The sequence below is a fragment of the Bubalus bubalis genome, chromosome 22 (assembly GCF_019923935.1).
Source record: "Bubalus bubalis isolate 160015118507 breed Murrah chromosome 22, NDDB_SH_1, whole genome shotgun sequence".
Lineage (NCBI taxonomy): Eukaryota > Metazoa > Chordata > Mammalia > Artiodactyla > Bovidae > Bubalus > Bubalus bubalis.
In genome coordinates this window covers 13,543,702-13,559,444 of record NC_059178.1, presented here as the reverse complement: position 1 = coordinate 13,559,444, position 15,743 = coordinate 13,543,702, and the positions used below count along the sequence as shown (strand labels likewise).

General features: G+C 53.2%; 1 protein-coding gene across 3 annotated transcripts in view; it reads right to left on the bottom strand.

Annotated features, from left to right (window-relative positions):
* The window catches only part of SMAD7 (SMAD family member 7), a 30,260-nt gene that overhangs the window by 8,493 nt on the left and 6,024 nt on the right, over nucleotides 1–15,743 (bottom strand). Inside the window, exon 3 of one of the 3 annotated variants that reach the window (XM_006075246.4) lies at nucleotides 12,388–12,459. The exons of 1 other annotated variant lie outside the window; for it this stretch is intronic. In XM_006075246.4, coding sequence (XP_006075308.1) covers nucleotides 12,388–12,459 — 72 coding nt within the window. Of the gene's footprint in view, nucleotides 1–12,387; nucleotides 12,463–15,743 lie in introns of all 3 variants that reach the window. One more of the 3 variants, XM_006075245.4, reaches the window with a different exon arrangement.

Genomic DNA, 15,743 nt, shown 5'->3' with positions numbered 1-15,743 from the left:
CAGCTCTGCTGGGCTCCCAGAGGCCTCAGAGGAAGGGTGTGGACTCCCAGCCCGGCCAACTCCATTCATAATATTTACAGTAAATGGGCCTCCCCGGCGGTTGGTTAGTGTGCATCCAGCCTCATCCTGCAAGTCTGAATTTCAAGTCTCTTCCACCCCATGGTGCAACGCCCACGTCCCCACCATCACCCCCTTCCCCACATAACTCAGCAGCTCCCTTCAGAAAGGGGGTTCACACACTTGCACACACAGAGCCCCCCAGACCTGCACGGTTGTCACCTGCTCTCTGACCTGCTCCCCTGGGGGGAGGATCCTGGCCACTTCCACGAAGACATGAAAAGGAGGGGAATACCCCACAACTCTCACCCACCCCCATCCCCACCTGCAATGGGTCCTGAAATCGCCCCCAAATTCCGCAGGAAGATTCTCAACTGGGGGTGTGCAGCCCAACAAAAAAAGAACCTCTTCTTAAACCACCAGAAAGCCCTGCATTTTCTTCTTGTTGCAGACCACTTGTAAGTTTCGCTGGCTAACACATTCAAGAATCTTAACAAACACATATGCAGAATAAGCCAATTTTCCGAAAGGACGCAACCCCCAGAGGTGCAGGGCAGTTCTTTGGTCTGATTCTGCATGTCTGGAGGCTCTGCCGGAGCTGCTTTTGCTGTGGTCCTCGATTTAATAAAGCCCGGGGAGCCCGCAGTGACCCTCCAGGCTCCCTGCAAGGTATTCCAGCCCCAGATGCTGGCCCTGCCCCCACCCTGTCCCCCACCCTCCTCCAGCTCTACTCTCGATTTTTTTTTTTTTCTAGAGGGTAGAGAAACCGTCCGAAGATGTGGAAAAATCCAGCGAGAAACAAAAGTCCTTTTCATCCCTCCCCTCCCCCAGCTCCCCTTGTTCCATAACAATTATGAAAACTGTTGGACGGGATGGCATTTTGAACATTTACTGCATTCCGGCCAATAAATTCCAATGCTGGATCTGATGGAAAAGCCTTCCTCTCCGGCCAGCTCCCTGGCTCCCCGCCCCCCGCTCACTCCCAGCCCTCATTCCTTCTTTCTTTACAACCCCACAGCAGGGCCAGGCCAGGGCCGCACTGTACTTGCAGGGAAAAACAACAGTTCGACAGAGAGGAGCCGGTGTGCAGACAGGGAAAGTTAATCATTACTTCTGTCTGCCCCGTAATCTAATCTCCCTGGCTTTGGCACACTCACTGCTCAGCGATCTCAGCCCTTTCACCCCCAAAGCACCCAGTATACCTCCTGGGCCTGAGCCCCCCACCCTCCACTCCTCGCAGGCCCTCCCACCCTTAGTCTCCAGTCCCCTCACCCTGGACCACCCTTCTCAAGGCCCCCCTGGGCTCTGTGCTGTGTGCCCCACATTTCAGAGGACTCTGGGCCTCGCATAAATGTGGGTTCCAGTGTGGCTGGGATAACCGCAGAGCCAGGCCACCCCTCCTCCTCCTCCACTGCACCCCTCACTCCACCCCCCCCCCCCCCTGCCCCAGAACTCAGCCTCAAGCCCACCTGGTTGCCTCAAGTGATCTGTGATCCATCTATGCAGACTCACAAGTCAGGATTGGCCCTGCCTCCAAAACCCCAACACAGAATGACCAGGTGCCCAGCAATTCCACTTCTGGGGGAAAAGGCTTCTCCTAATCCTCTCCAGTTCACCCTGCCTTCTTGAGCACAGGAGATTCCTCGGTGGGGGCTGCTGGGGGAAGGACCCCAGGAAATACCTGCAAATATTGGTATGCATATGCATTTTTCTGGGGGAAATGATCCTTCTGCTTTCACTCATTCTTGAAAGAGTCTGCAAACCAAAAAACCTGAAGAACGGCAGTCTTTTTCTTCACCAAAGGAAGAGGCCATGAGCTACCCACCACCTCAGCAACAGGGGTTTCATTCCCACACACCTTCCAATTCAAGAACCAAAAATCACAGATCACAGGATGCCATTCGGTGCTGCAAGGGGCGTGAGGACCAGGTCCACTGGCTTATTTTGTAGAGGAAAAAACTAAGGTCCAGGACAAAAATGGCTCCGCAAAGGCCATGCAGCCAGCTGGTGGCTGTGCCTCCAACCTCAGCCCAGAGGGCGGAAACCTGGAGGGTGGGCACTTTCCCGCCCACTGTTACCTCTCCAAACCCACACTGGGCTGGGGGACGAGGGCGGCTTCTGAATCTCTGCAAGCCCCTCAATGCCAGGTCTCTTCCCCAGGAAACATCCCCGGCGGGGCTTTGACTCTGATCCCATTGAGCTGGAGATGGGGCCCATCTATTTTTAAGAACTGTACTGTGCACCCAGATCATAGGAAGAACGCATCTCTTGCTTTTCCCTCTGGGTTACTGATTAATGAGGGGGAGGGGCCGTGCTGGCTGGGAGGCTGCCCTGGGGCTGGCAAGGTCCCCAGGCACTTTCTGAGCAGAGCAGCTCTTCCAGGCCCTCTCGAGCCCCAGAAGCTCGCTGAGCCTACTGGAGAAGGAGACCTGCCAACTTCAGCAGACCAACCACAAGGTGGGAAAGGGCGATGGAGATTTAAACTCCAGGCGGCAAAGACAGAAAGGCGAGTTTGCTGACAGCACAGTCCTTTCTGGGCTTAGTCCTTTTTTTTCCTGTTAACCCCAAGTTAAAAAGTAAAAAAAAAAGCAACACAGAAATGAGTAAACACGAGAGCCACCAGTTCGGGCTTGGTGACCTGAGTCTAAAAGATGGAAACTCCGCATTTTGCAAGAGGGAAACTGGAGTTGAAATTCACCCTTCCCTTACTATCCGGGAACAAACCCTAGGGCAAAATAGCTCTTCGGACTGGACTTGACACAGGAGCGAGAACGAATGAATGAAACCAGTGAACTCCCAAGAAGCCGTCAGTCGGCCTCAGGGGGACAGCCAGGGCAGGATGCATGCAACATGAAACCCCTTGGTAACTAGGTGTTAGATTACCTCGTGGAACCCCACCCGCAGGCGGGTCAGAGCCTCTCAAATCATCTGGGAACTCAAAAATGGACTTGACCGTCAGATTTTAAATTAAAAACCAAGTGTTGCTTCCCCAGATGGCCTTCTAGAGAATCAAGCCCACCAGAGTTAGAAAAGTCAAACTCCCGGGCTTTGGAAACGTCCCACCTCCCCTGTGGCTGTAAAGACATAAATGCTACCATTCCAGATGTCCCCTGCCCCCACTGAGTGCTCAGCTGTGCTCCCAGGTACGGCCAGGGTCTGGACTACAACCCTACCTCCTGCTATTACGGGCTGTTATCTCACCATCAACAAGATAATGGGGAGCAGGGACAGACACAGGAACAGGGGAGACAGACCTCTGTTTATCAACAAGCTTTTGTTTTATCTCAGCTCTCAACAGACTACACAACGAAAGCACAGCCCCAGGCCCGCCCCTGCACCTCAGCTGTGTCTTGCAACAACACCTCACCCCTCGGCTCGGAAGCTGCCAAATTCTGTTCCAAGGACCCTCCACCTCACTGACCCCCAACACCTTCAGACGAATTGTAACCCTTTGCAGAGAGTCCAGGAACTACACATCCTTTGCGCCTGGCAGAGCCTGGCACACAGTAGGTGCTCAATAAATCACCACTAAGTGATTGTACCACAGGGACACGCTGACTTCTCCCAAAGCAGTTGGCACCCCACCGACCACCCCCACCACACCCCAGCTTCCAACTGGCAGGAGGCGGCCCGTGTGAACCCACCTATTTGGGAGGGTGCCTTCCAGGCAGGGGTCAGCCAGAAAGGCTGAGGCCTGGCCCCAGGCTCCCTGCGCAGGCAGGAAGAGAGCCCCTGTCCTCAGCTCCTTGCCAGCCGGCTGCGGCTGATCCCGGGAGGTGTTTCCAAGCCAGGCGCCGGCCAGGCCACCTCTGTGGGCTCACCACCTGCCCACAGCCTTCTGCCTTGGCGTCCTGCTCGATCTGGACACGCTACCCCCACCAAGTATTCCACAATGCTTTTACACACCCCCAGGGCCCTTGTTGTGTTATGAAAACAAAACAAAGCCCAATAAGGAAAAAGAAAAAAAAAAAAAGCTGGGGGGGAAAGGAGCAAGCCGGCCACACACACACCTCTTTCCTTCCTGGTCTCCATCCTAAAGATGGCTCCTTGGCAGCCCGGGTCAGGGTCCTGTCCCATGTCCTGCCCCCATCAGAGAACAATGACTCTGTCAAAGTGAGGACTTAGAAACCCAGAGATGAGTAAAATGACAACTGTTTTCACACCCAGCACAACCCCACCATCTCCACTGCGGGGCTGCACAAGCCCTCTTTCTGGGGGAAGCTACTGGGTGACTGAGGACCACGATACCCCCATGCCCCAGGGCAAAGCACAGCTCCCGGGCACAGCTGCACCAGGGGAACTGTTGTCTGCCACCTCTTTTCACCAGAACCCCAGCACTAGACACTCAGGAAGCTAAGGCAGGGACTCCCTGAGCAAAAGGAGGCTCAGAGCTTGTAAATAAAGACAGCCCCAGCCTTCCAGGTGTCAGGCACCGTGGTCAAGGGAACCCCACGCTGGGGTGAAAAGGCTATGGGCATCAGTAGATTCCTACCTACCCCCCTGCCCCCCAAAATATGTTTGTTTGTGTGTGTGTGTTGTTGTTTTCTTTTGCAAGTTAAAACTGAGCTAATGACACAGGGTGGGGCTTAGCATGGAAGAAGACTGTGTAGCCAAACCAAAATTCGCTTCCAGCCAAGAGCTGCTCAGCTTCACCACTTGGGGAAGGAAGCTGAAAAAGTCATGAAAGATTCTTTAGTAAACCGGGAAATAAGGCTGCCGTTAACATTTCAACTGAAGGTGACCCTTCTGGTTAAAAAAAAATTTTTTTTTCATAATAAAAATAACATAAAGTTCTCAAACAGCCTCTTTCTTAAATGAAAATGGCCTAAAAGTTCTCCGGAGAGTGGAAGGAAAAGAAGGGGCTAGGAAAGAAACAAACCAAAACAGAACCTGGCTGGCCTCCTCGCAGCCACTACCTTTCATGAACCACTTTTTTCTGGAGTTCTTCTCATAAAAGGAATGATGCAATTTCCTGTCTTGTCCCAATATTTCCTGTTCACTTCCAAGGTGAAAGTTATCACCCTGGTTTAAACAACTGCCCTAAACTCCATAGAAAGTTCCTATTTCCGTGCAGTGCCCCATGCCAGTCACAAAGAACTCCTCATCTTAGAATATAAACCACGATCACTGTCTACACCTCTGACTGAGTCGGCTTTAAGAAAAAGCCTCGTTTCTCTCTATGGCAGCTGCTGAATCTACAGTCCCAGCTGCCCCAAAAAGTGGGTTAGAGGTGCAGATCCCCACGGGGAGAAGCACCCCGCCATGAGCCAATGTGTTTAGGTAGAGCGGCCGCCACCAAGGGAATGTTGCTTTCTTGGTGTGTTAGCCACTAAATTGAGAACTGTGCCTCAGCAGTTAATAATATCTTCCCGCTGAAAATAGCCCGGAGAGGAAGCCTGTCTGTGACAGTAGGCACACAGCCAGACTGGGCTAGCCATTCAGTACTGAGCGAGAGAGATGGTTGGGCCAGTGGTGACCTCCCAGTGGTCACACTGTACAGTATCCTTTCACAGGGCTCCTGCAAAGGCAGGGCTCCCACGAGTCACTAGCCTGCTCTGCAGCCCTACATCCTCAGCAAAGACCTCACATGGACCACAGGCTCGGGCAGCAGGACCAGAGGAGGGGTCCAGACTGCCCAGCGGGAGCCAGGAGGACCCCAGACTTTGGGAGATAGCCCCTGCAGGGCTGCTTCCCAGACCCTGGGCTGCCCAAAGGAAAACAGCATCCGGGGCAGAGAGGGAAGAAGGGGACCTATTCCCCTGCTGAAAGGTCAGCCATGGAAAATGAGCCACAGGGAACCTTCCTGTCTTTCCTTTCTGCCACCAGCATGGAAAAGGAAAGGCTGAAAAAAATCACAGAGACAGGCCCTTGATCAATCCTCCCCACTCCCTGCACCCCACTCCCCTACCCTGCGAGACCTCAGAGATGTTTTGGAAATAAGTGTCTACCTCCAATAGCTCCCAGTGTTTTATCCTCCAGAGCCGGTGTTTCTTAGGCACTGTCTAAATACCTGCATGTATTTAAAAGCTACCGCAGGTCACTATTTTTTAAGATTGTGGCAGATACACATCACATAACATTTACCACTAAGGACACTGACAGCAGCCGCAGCGCTGAGCAACATCGTTACCAAGTTCCAGAACACCTTCCTCATCCTGAAAGGAAACCCTGTCTCAGGGTCACTTTTATAACGTCCTTCACTACAGCAAAGCGAACAGGAGGAAGGGGCAGAGTTAATACATCTTGTCAAATTTCTTGCGGTTGTTTAGTTGCTAAATCAGGACCGACTCTTTGTGACCCCATGGACTGTAGCCTGCCAGACTCCTCTGTCCGTGGGATTTTCCAGGCAAGAATACTAGAGTGGTTGCCATTTCCTTCTCCAGGGGTTCTTCCCGACCCAGCGATTGAGCCTACATCTCCTGCATCGGCAGGCAGATCCTGTACCGCTGAGCCACCAGAGAAACCCTCTGCTGCTGCTGCTAAGTCGCTTCAGTCGTGTCCGACTCTGTGCGACCCCATCGATGGCAGCCCACCAGGCTCCCCCGTCCCTGGGATTCTCCAGGCAAGAACACTGGAGTGGGTTGCCATTTCCTTCTCCAGGGGTTCTTCCCGACCCAGCAATTGAGCCTACGTCTCCTGCATTGGCAGGCAGATCCTGTACCACTGAGCCACCAGGGAAACCCCCTACAACCGAGTAAATGTCTTAGCTGAGAAGAGGCTCAACAAGCAAGACACTCGAATTCTTCACCATAGGAGCACAGACAGAATCTGTGCACAGCCACCAAGAGAAGCTACCAGAGATACTCCCCATGGGAACAGAGATCCTTTTACCCCCTACATCAGAGGCTCCCCAACTTGTCCGCACCTTGAAATCACCCGGCAGGCCTCAAAAAACACTTGATGCTGGGATCGTGCCAGCAGACCGTGAGGTGAAAGATCCCAGGGGTCCTAATGTGCAGGCAGGTCTGGAGACCCCCGCCTGTGCTTTTTTTTTTTCTCCCACTGGGTTCAGACACCGGCCGTGAAGGGAGCGAGCACTGTATGCAGGAGCAGTGTCGCGGGACAGTAACAGCAGCAAGGAAGAAGCCCAGGGAGCCCACTGACATTTCTTTAGGTCCAGAGGCCGACAGCTGGGCTCTGCTAAGGCAAAGCCTACCTGGGGAGGGGGGGGTTAGTGTCCCAGACTGTGGCAAGAGATACACCGGAACCTGACCCTCACCTGACCCCCTCCCCCTCCACGGCTGGCCAGGTTCTGTCTCGGTGACAGGATGCATGAGGCAGCAGCCCATCTAGTCTGGCCAGCAGGGCAGCCCCAATTTGCTCCAGAGCCTTTAAATGCTGTCACCCTGCATTTAACTCCTGCCTGACTGCTTCATTCTTTTCAGGACAAAGGGAGTTTAACAGTGAGCCCTTCTCCAGGGTTGAGTGCATGACCTCAAGGCTTGCAGAAGAGGCCAAGAGTCTGAGCTGCTGTCTGTGACTGGTCTTCACTGGGTGTGCACCAGGTGAGCTGGCCTGGGCCTGAGTCATCGGTTGGCACTAGGGGACGTGTGGGTCCCCAGAGATCCAGACTGTCACTCCTCACAGTGGCGTGAAGGAAAGGGAGTGGGTAGATAAGGGGCTTGCTCATGGTCACATGGGCTGCTCTGTCTGACAACCCCAAAGCCCGTGCTCTAGGCCGCTTAGATGAACTCAACCCACCCCCAACCCACTCCCCACGGCAGATACCAGAGAAACCACAAGTTGCCTGTTTCCAGGCACAGGAAGGAGACATTAAAACACACACACACATAGGCACCCAGGCCAAATCCCCAGTTTGCCATCACTGTTCCCAACCAGACAACAAACGCAGCTGAATAACGTTCCTTAAAAACAGGATGGAACGCTCTTGCCTAAGCTCCTTGGTTTGGGCCCAAGTTGACGGTGGACGGAGCCAGGACCACAGTTTCATATCATGCAGGTGTTCTTGAAGACTCTCCTCTGAGGCTCTCAGAGACGCCAGCAGGCATCAAAGAAGAGGAAAGAACCGTTCCTGGAATGGATGCCGGCCTAAGGGCACTCCCATCACCCAGAACTAGAAGCGATACATGGATCTGAAGACCTTGGCAAAGAAGCAGGCCTCCCCTGGGCTGGTAGAACCGTGTCTCCAACGAGCACGGTTTTGCACAGGTAAGAGAGGGCTCGCTCAGCCCTCTCCCCCAGACACATCCATACTAGGTGTCCACTGCCTCCCACCTCCCTCCTCCAAGTCAAAGTTGCTCAGTCGTGTCCGACCCTTTGCAACCCCATGGACTGTCCATGGAATTCTCCAGGCCAGAATACTGGAATGGGTAGCCTTTCCCTTCTCCAGGGGATCTTCCCAACCCAGGGATCGAACCCAGGTCTCCCACACTGCAGGCGGATTCTTTACCAGCTGAGCCACAAGGGAAGCCCAGAATACTGGAGTGGGTAGCCTAACCCTTCTCTAGCAGATCTTCCCGACCCAGGAAATCAGACCAGGAGTTTTCTGCATTGCAGGCAGATTCTTTACCAACTGAGCTATCAGGGAAGCCCTCCTCGAAAGTGGCACCGTTTCTGAAGTTCTGCTTGCTTGCTAAGTTGTTTCAGTCGTGTCCGACTCTCTGTGACCCCATGGGCTATAGCCTGCCAGGCTCTTCTGTCCATGGGATTCTCCAAGCAAGAATACTGGAGTAGGTTGCGACTTCCTCCTCCAAGGATCAAACCAGCATCTCTTATGCCTCTTGCATTGGCAGGTGGGTTCTTTTACCACAAGTGCCACCTGGGAAGCCCCATTTCGAAATTTAAATGACAATGAACGACACTGGCCTCTAATCCCTGCCCTTCACCAGGGAGGCCCAACCAGCTTCAGACATCAATATATGAAGGGTCTGCAGCTGAACAACCCCAACTCACAAGTGAGGTGGTACTCCTTCAACACCCCCAACCCGCCCCGCCCCAAATCAGGACAGCAGACAAGCTGAATGAAAGCTCCCCCACCGCCCCCAAACTGCAGATGGAGGCTGCAAAGATGACAGTTTCAAACTCATGCTTTCAATTACCAGTGATACAGAGAAAGCTCTGCAAGTAAATCTTTTCCATTTCCACCACCAAGCTGACTGAACCCAGAAGCTTCCCATCGATGTCAGACCTCTCCAAGGTGGGGACGCCTGGTCCAGGATGCATGTCAACAACAGGATTTGTTCTACACGTCTTTCAAGAAGTACCACACCTACGATCACGATTCAGAACCAGTCCATAAACACTCCCCGGGCCCCAAGCACACATCCTCAAGGAGGAGCTGTCTGTCGTTCACCGACACCCACGTGAGAGGGACCCAGGCCTACCCAGAGCCTGCCCACGGGCATCTGCCCGTTCATGTGTGTGTGCACGGGATTGTCTATCTGTACGTCTGCAGCTCGCACACACGCGTGCATGCGTGCACACGCAAGCACGCGCGCGCGCACACACACACACACAATCAGGCACCGAGCAATCCATCTGTCTCGAAGAGCCGGCTGTCAGAAATGAAAGTACAATCTCCTGGAACCGAGTCACAGCCTTTTAAAAATGTGTGCCGTTTTCCCAGACTGAGGAAACTTGCAGGGGTGGGGTCTGTTTCACCGAGTCCCAGAGGCTCGGGCCTGTGTCTCACCGGCCAGCCCCGCACTGCGCTGCGCGGCTGGAATTCCAACCTGCAGCCAGCGGGCGGGCTCCCAGCGCGCCTGCCCGCCCACTCCCCTTCCTCGCAGGAAAGGGAAGGGCCAGCCTTGGAGTCACCCCGGCATCTCAGGAGGGGCGTGCCTTCAAGCACACCCCCACCCCCACCTCCGAGGCACCAGGTTTTCACACCACTGTTTTTTCTTTCCCTTCTTCCCCTGCCAAGAGAATCAAGCCCTGGCTCCCGCTGCCGACCTTCCTCCCACCCTAAACTGAGCCCCATTCATTAGGCCCGCTCTCAGCCAGGGCAGGACAGGAAGGAAAACAGCACACGGGGGCCTGTGAAAGAGACACTCAGAGAGGTGATTTCCAGGGGGAGGTGGGGGCGGGGGCGTGGGGGCGCTTTCCCTACTCCCCACCTTGATGCCCACTTGGCCTGGCCCTCAGCATGGCAGGCACACCCCCTCCAGCCTTCTTTCTTCCCCTACCCAGCCCTGCCTCATTCAGCCAATGCATCCCCCCTCAACTGGCCTCATCCTGGCCACCCCCACCCTACCACCCCCCATGGAAAGATCAACTTCTTGGAAAGGAGGAGGTTTGGGCATTCTCCATTTGCAAAACCCTCCACCTTGGACCTGGGCCACTAGTCATCTTTTGCGGGGGGTGGGGGGGGCATTCTCACTGCAGAGATGGGAGCCCTGGGTTTTCTCAGCGCCCATCACCTCCCCTCCAGATACCCCCAAACCACTGGCAACAACCCAAGAAACAGTTTCTTCAATTTCCCCCCACAGCACATTATTAATAAACCGCTCCAACTCTGAACGGAAAGAAGAAAGAGCTCAAACTTTGAAGCCTTGGGAATTAGTAAATCAAGAGCTAAAATTCAAAACAAATGCTCTTTCATGTGGAGCCCCCCCCATCACTTTTTTTTTTCTTTCTGCAGTTCCCTTGAACCATGCTAGCCCTTCAGAGACAAGCACTCCTTCCTAGCAGCTCCTCATTCATTGACTGCAGTTACTATGGGGGCTGGGGACTGGGGGCTGGGGGGTTCATCATTGCTTTACCCTCAGTGTCTTTCCAGGACTAGAAAAACTCTCGGAAGCCCACCCATCTCAGAAGGGGCTACACTGTCACACTGTTTGGCTCTGGGGCCGGGAAAGGAGGCTGGTGGCCCAGGCTGGCGTCGTCACTTCCTCCAGCAGAGGAGACAGACAAGATGTTATCAAGAAGACAAACCTTCCGAAAAGCCCCCTTTCAAAAGCTACCACCACTTCCCTTGCTTATTTCATGTGGTTCGGAGGGGCTGGGACTCCTCCTGCACATTCAGGATTTAAAAAATAAAACCGTCTAACAACATCCTGAGTGCACCATTTCGCCCAGACCCTTTCCTCCTCCTTGGCCTTCTTTCTTTCCGGAACCCTCTCAGCCTCAGAAAGCAGAAGAGACACAACTCACACATCCCTGTATGTTCTTTCCTCCGCCGCCATGGTCCATGCTCATCCTCACGCCCCCTAGCCCCCTGCCCTCTCTGGGTTCCTTTTTTTTCCTGCTCAGCTCTCATTAGGAGCTTTAAGTAAACAATACCCTCTGTCTCAGATAACAGCCAGAGTATATACTGTGCTGAAATCAAAACAAACAAGGGTCTCCCTGAAGACATTCTCGGCAAGATCAATTCCTGCAGCGGGAACTGGCTGGGAGGAACCAAGACTGACTGACACTTGACCAGTCAGAAGTCCCCTCTCAGAAGCGCTTTACAGCTTCCATCTGCACTGCCATGATCCCACCTACACGAATGTCCCAAAGGCAAATGCCCAGAACTCTACTGGATCTTCTCTTTTCTCCCCCAGGTTACTTCCCCTCTTGTTTTAGCTAGTTGTTAGAAAATCCTGTGATGGCATGCATACCGGGGTGGGAAAAGCAGGTGGAAACAGGACATCTTTAGAACAAAATGGAAATGTCTCCCACTTACATTGGTAATGAGCATCTCCAAGTTTATCACTCTCTTCTCCCGTCTCTCAGTGACAAGGATGCTTGGGCTACCCAGTGCCCCTCACCCAATTCCATAACCCTCTAGCCAGGGCAAATTTCAGGCCCCTCGCTCACACCTGTGGGCCCTGAGGGACACCTTCCCTGCTGGCTAAGTGTCAGCGCCTGCTATCTGCAGTGACCCATCCATCCATCCATCCCCAACACACACTGTAGACTCCAGCCGGAAGCTCGACCGGGAGGCAGGATGGGCAGAGAAGCACCGAGGTCGTCTTCTCTAAACTCCCATCCTACACCCAGGATCTATCTTCTACAAGTTTCCAAAAGGTGGATCCCTTCCCTTCAAGGCACCTGATGCACCGAGAGCAAGAGAAGAGCTTAAACCCAAGAACTAAGAACACCAGAGTCACCAAGTGAAGCCCCTCCAGCCGGGGGCTGCTTAACAACAACTGAGAAACACAGCCCACACCCAGGTGGCCCCCATTTCCGCATCTATGGGGTGGGCCAAGAACCTCGAGCTGAAGGGCGACGGGAGTCAGCGCAGAAACGTCCAGTTTAATGCACATAAAAACGTGAATTAACTCCAGACCAGCTGGGGTGGCAGAAGGCCACCTCCGGTCCTCCAAAATCTCCGGTCATTTCAGGAGGCCTTGGAATTCCCAGGAAAATAAGAGAAAAGCATCTCACCTGAAAGCCCCCCAGGGGCCAGATAATTCGTTCCCCCTGTTTCAGCGGAGGAAGGCACAGCATCTGGACAGTCTGCTGTGGATTTGAGAAGGAGAGAGAAATAAATACACAAATAAATAAATAAGTACACCAAGATTAATTTTTAAGCACATTCTAAGCAGCATTAAAGAGAAACCACACATTCCAAACGGCTGACTCCCAGCCACGATGCTGATTATTAATGCGCTGCTCAGGCTTTGCTACCCATCATGAGACAGACCACAGCACCTTGTCACCCGTCTGGGCTCCGGGCAACCAGTTAATCATTCGTCAAGTCAGACTTGATCACAGACTGCTGGAATTTTTTTCTTTTATTGCAAGTCCCCCATTGAGGAAACCAGGTAGTTCCCAAGGTCAAACAAAGGAGGCCCGTGTTCTCTCCCAGCCACCTTTCTCAGGGCAAGATCAAGGGCATGGCCTCTTTGCTTGGATCCAGTGGCCCTCGCCACCACTCTCACCTGTTTACAGACAGACTTCCCAGTTCTTTAAGAAGAAACGGGTGTTGGGCTGAAGGGACTGCATTTCCCTTTCTAATAAAGGTAGAGTAAGTGCAAGAAAATCTCAAGTACAACTCAAAGAATCTTATTCATGTACGCACCTGGGTGAAGCCCCCTCAAGTCAAGAGAACAGAGAACATTCTCAGCAAGGCTCCCAGCTCCTTCCAGACCTAATCCAAAAACTCCCCATGCGTGGAAACCTTCCTGGGCAACCCCAGACCTGCAAAGCTCCCTGCCCTCCATCCCTATAAAATCTTCCTGGCACCCAGCACTTGTGGAGTTGCCTTCCGCTGTCTTTCCTGATCTTTTACCTTCAGATCCTGTCTGCCTGAACTAGTCTATAACCTTCTCTTCAATGTCTTTGTCACCCTCAGGTGCTCAGCATAGTGACCTAAATGTTAATGAGGATAATGACGATTCCAGCTGAGAAATAGACTCCACAACCTCCCTCCAAGCAATTAAAACAAAAAATAATGGCTACGAACCACAACTAATTAGTCCCATGAAACAAAAACACACAAGACCCCATAAGTGTATCGGGCATCACTGCCAACGCCAAACTTAGGAAATCCACAGAGAAAGGCCAGCTCGGGAAAGGCGAGTCCTGGCTCCAAAGCAGTCACACCGGGTCAGATGGTGCAAATCCCAGATCCTCCTTCTCCAGGTCACTAGCAGGATGTCCATGGAGTGTGCATTACCAGTTTCCCACTGGAACCGCTTAGCCAAGACGGCAAATAGGAAGCCAAGGGAAAGAGGAGCCCAGAGGCAAGGAGCCATGGAGCTCTCTAGGGACCTAGCAGCTGTGTCCATTCCCTGGGTAAAAAGGGGATGGGGCTGGGCTTGCCACCCTCCCACCCCCACCCCAAGTCTCAGGTTCTCTCTCTAATCCCGCTCTTGCATTCTCCCTCAGGTGCGAGAACAACTTTCCAAGAATTCTTCTCCACAGGGGAAGGGTGGGCCGAGGAATGGCAGCATCAGGCAGGGGAGACAGAAAAGACCATGTGGGTAATCTCATTGTATCAGGGTAAAGTTTAATTCCTAACAGGAATATACAGTGTTACAGGATACACTTAATCAAATGGAAAACAATAGGGGCAGGCAGGAAATGGAGTTGCTGGTTAAAGAGTGTATACCCTGCACTTTCCAAACTACTCCGATGGCCTTCACCCTGAAGGAGAGACAGGCTCCCCGCGAAACGGAAGACACCCCCACATTTAAACACGATGATTTTGGCCAGCCCCCATTGCCCCCAACTCTGGCTGGCTGAATCCTAGGGGCAAGGTATGTTTCAAAGGAAGGGCCCGGCATCTCGGGGTAGAGCTGGGACCTCGAACAGGGCTGTCAGCCGGTCTCAGATCAAAGGTAAGCCAGCTCCACACCAGCAACCACAAGCGTTTCTATGAAATGGTGCTCTGCCCTTTGTGCAGCGCCTTTGATCTCAGGAGGGATTTACAAACATTAATTAGGTCTCCCTACCACCTCTGTGAAGGAGCAAGGTATACCTGTTTGACACGCACCTAGGTAAACTGAGGCGTCACTGAGTAGCCCAAGGGGCCACCCGGTGAGCGGGGCCCTACCCAAGGGTTCAGCCCTCTCCTCCCCAGCAGGCCTCACTCTCTTCCCTGCGGGTAGTCGGGCTGAGACAGTCTTCAGCATCATCTAGGTCCTGCCAGGCTAGTAAAGGGCCAAGAGGCCACACCTCCGTCTCTCACCCACGAAAAAAAGAGCTTCGCTGCGATAGCTCTCCCAAGTCAGGGTGTCAGCTTCTGCTGTGTCACCTGCTCCCCAGAAGTGCTGGGTTCTGTGGGAGACTCACTTCCCTGTCCCAGCAGCAAGAGAGCCCTTGAAGACGCGGGCCTGGAATGAGCTGCTGCAAAGGATACAAGGTGACAAAGCTGGGGACACCCTCTTCTCTCAAAGAATGGTTTCCCGACAGCCAGCATCGTCTTGCCAACTTAGTTCTGAGCTTCCTAAGTACCATCTGGCACAGAGGAGTTCCCCCGCCCCCCACTATACCCTAAGCTCTGCCCCAACCCACAGGCCTGGTTACAGAAGGACAAACCGGTGCATCGGAATCATCAGTGCATTTTAGGCAGGCACATCATCAGGCCTGTAGAATGACTGAATGAATGAACAAACCAATAAATGAGTGAATGAATGCATCATCTAATTTCTTCGATCATTTCTAGATTTAAAAACAGGCCTGAAAAAGAGTGGCCTGAGTTGAAAAAATAAGTGCAGAGCAAGGTCTCAGACTTCTCAACTAGGCTTTGGAGGCCTGATCTGCCAAGAGGCACTGGTCACCGGGGTCCCTGGCCTAAACAAGGAGCATATACCCAGCAACATCAGCCCCCCTCCCACCCCAAGACATTCTTCAAATAGTTCAGACCTTCAGATACAGAGGAAACAGGAAGCAGAGCCCACACAGCATCCCCACTCCATAAACTGCGATCTCATTCTAATAACCTGCTCTCGCCCCTGGTGTGATAAGGGTGGATAGGTGCCATGACTTCTGAAAGCCTCATGTCACAGACACCTTGCTCCTTCCTTCAGCCATGGCGAGCGCCCCTTCTCAGAAGATCCTGCTGACTTCGAACCACCTAGCAATCAGGTCTACCAAAGCCAGGCCATCCCAGAGGCCGCAGTGGAACAGCTTGAACCATAGCAAAATGGAACTCCCAACTTTTAGCCCTGGCATTCCTCCAAAGGCTTCCCTGGTGGCTCACTCCATAAAGAGTTCGCCTACAATGCAGGAGACCTGGGTTTGATCCCTGGGTCAGGAAGATCCCCTGGAGAAGGAACTGGCAACCCACTCCAGTA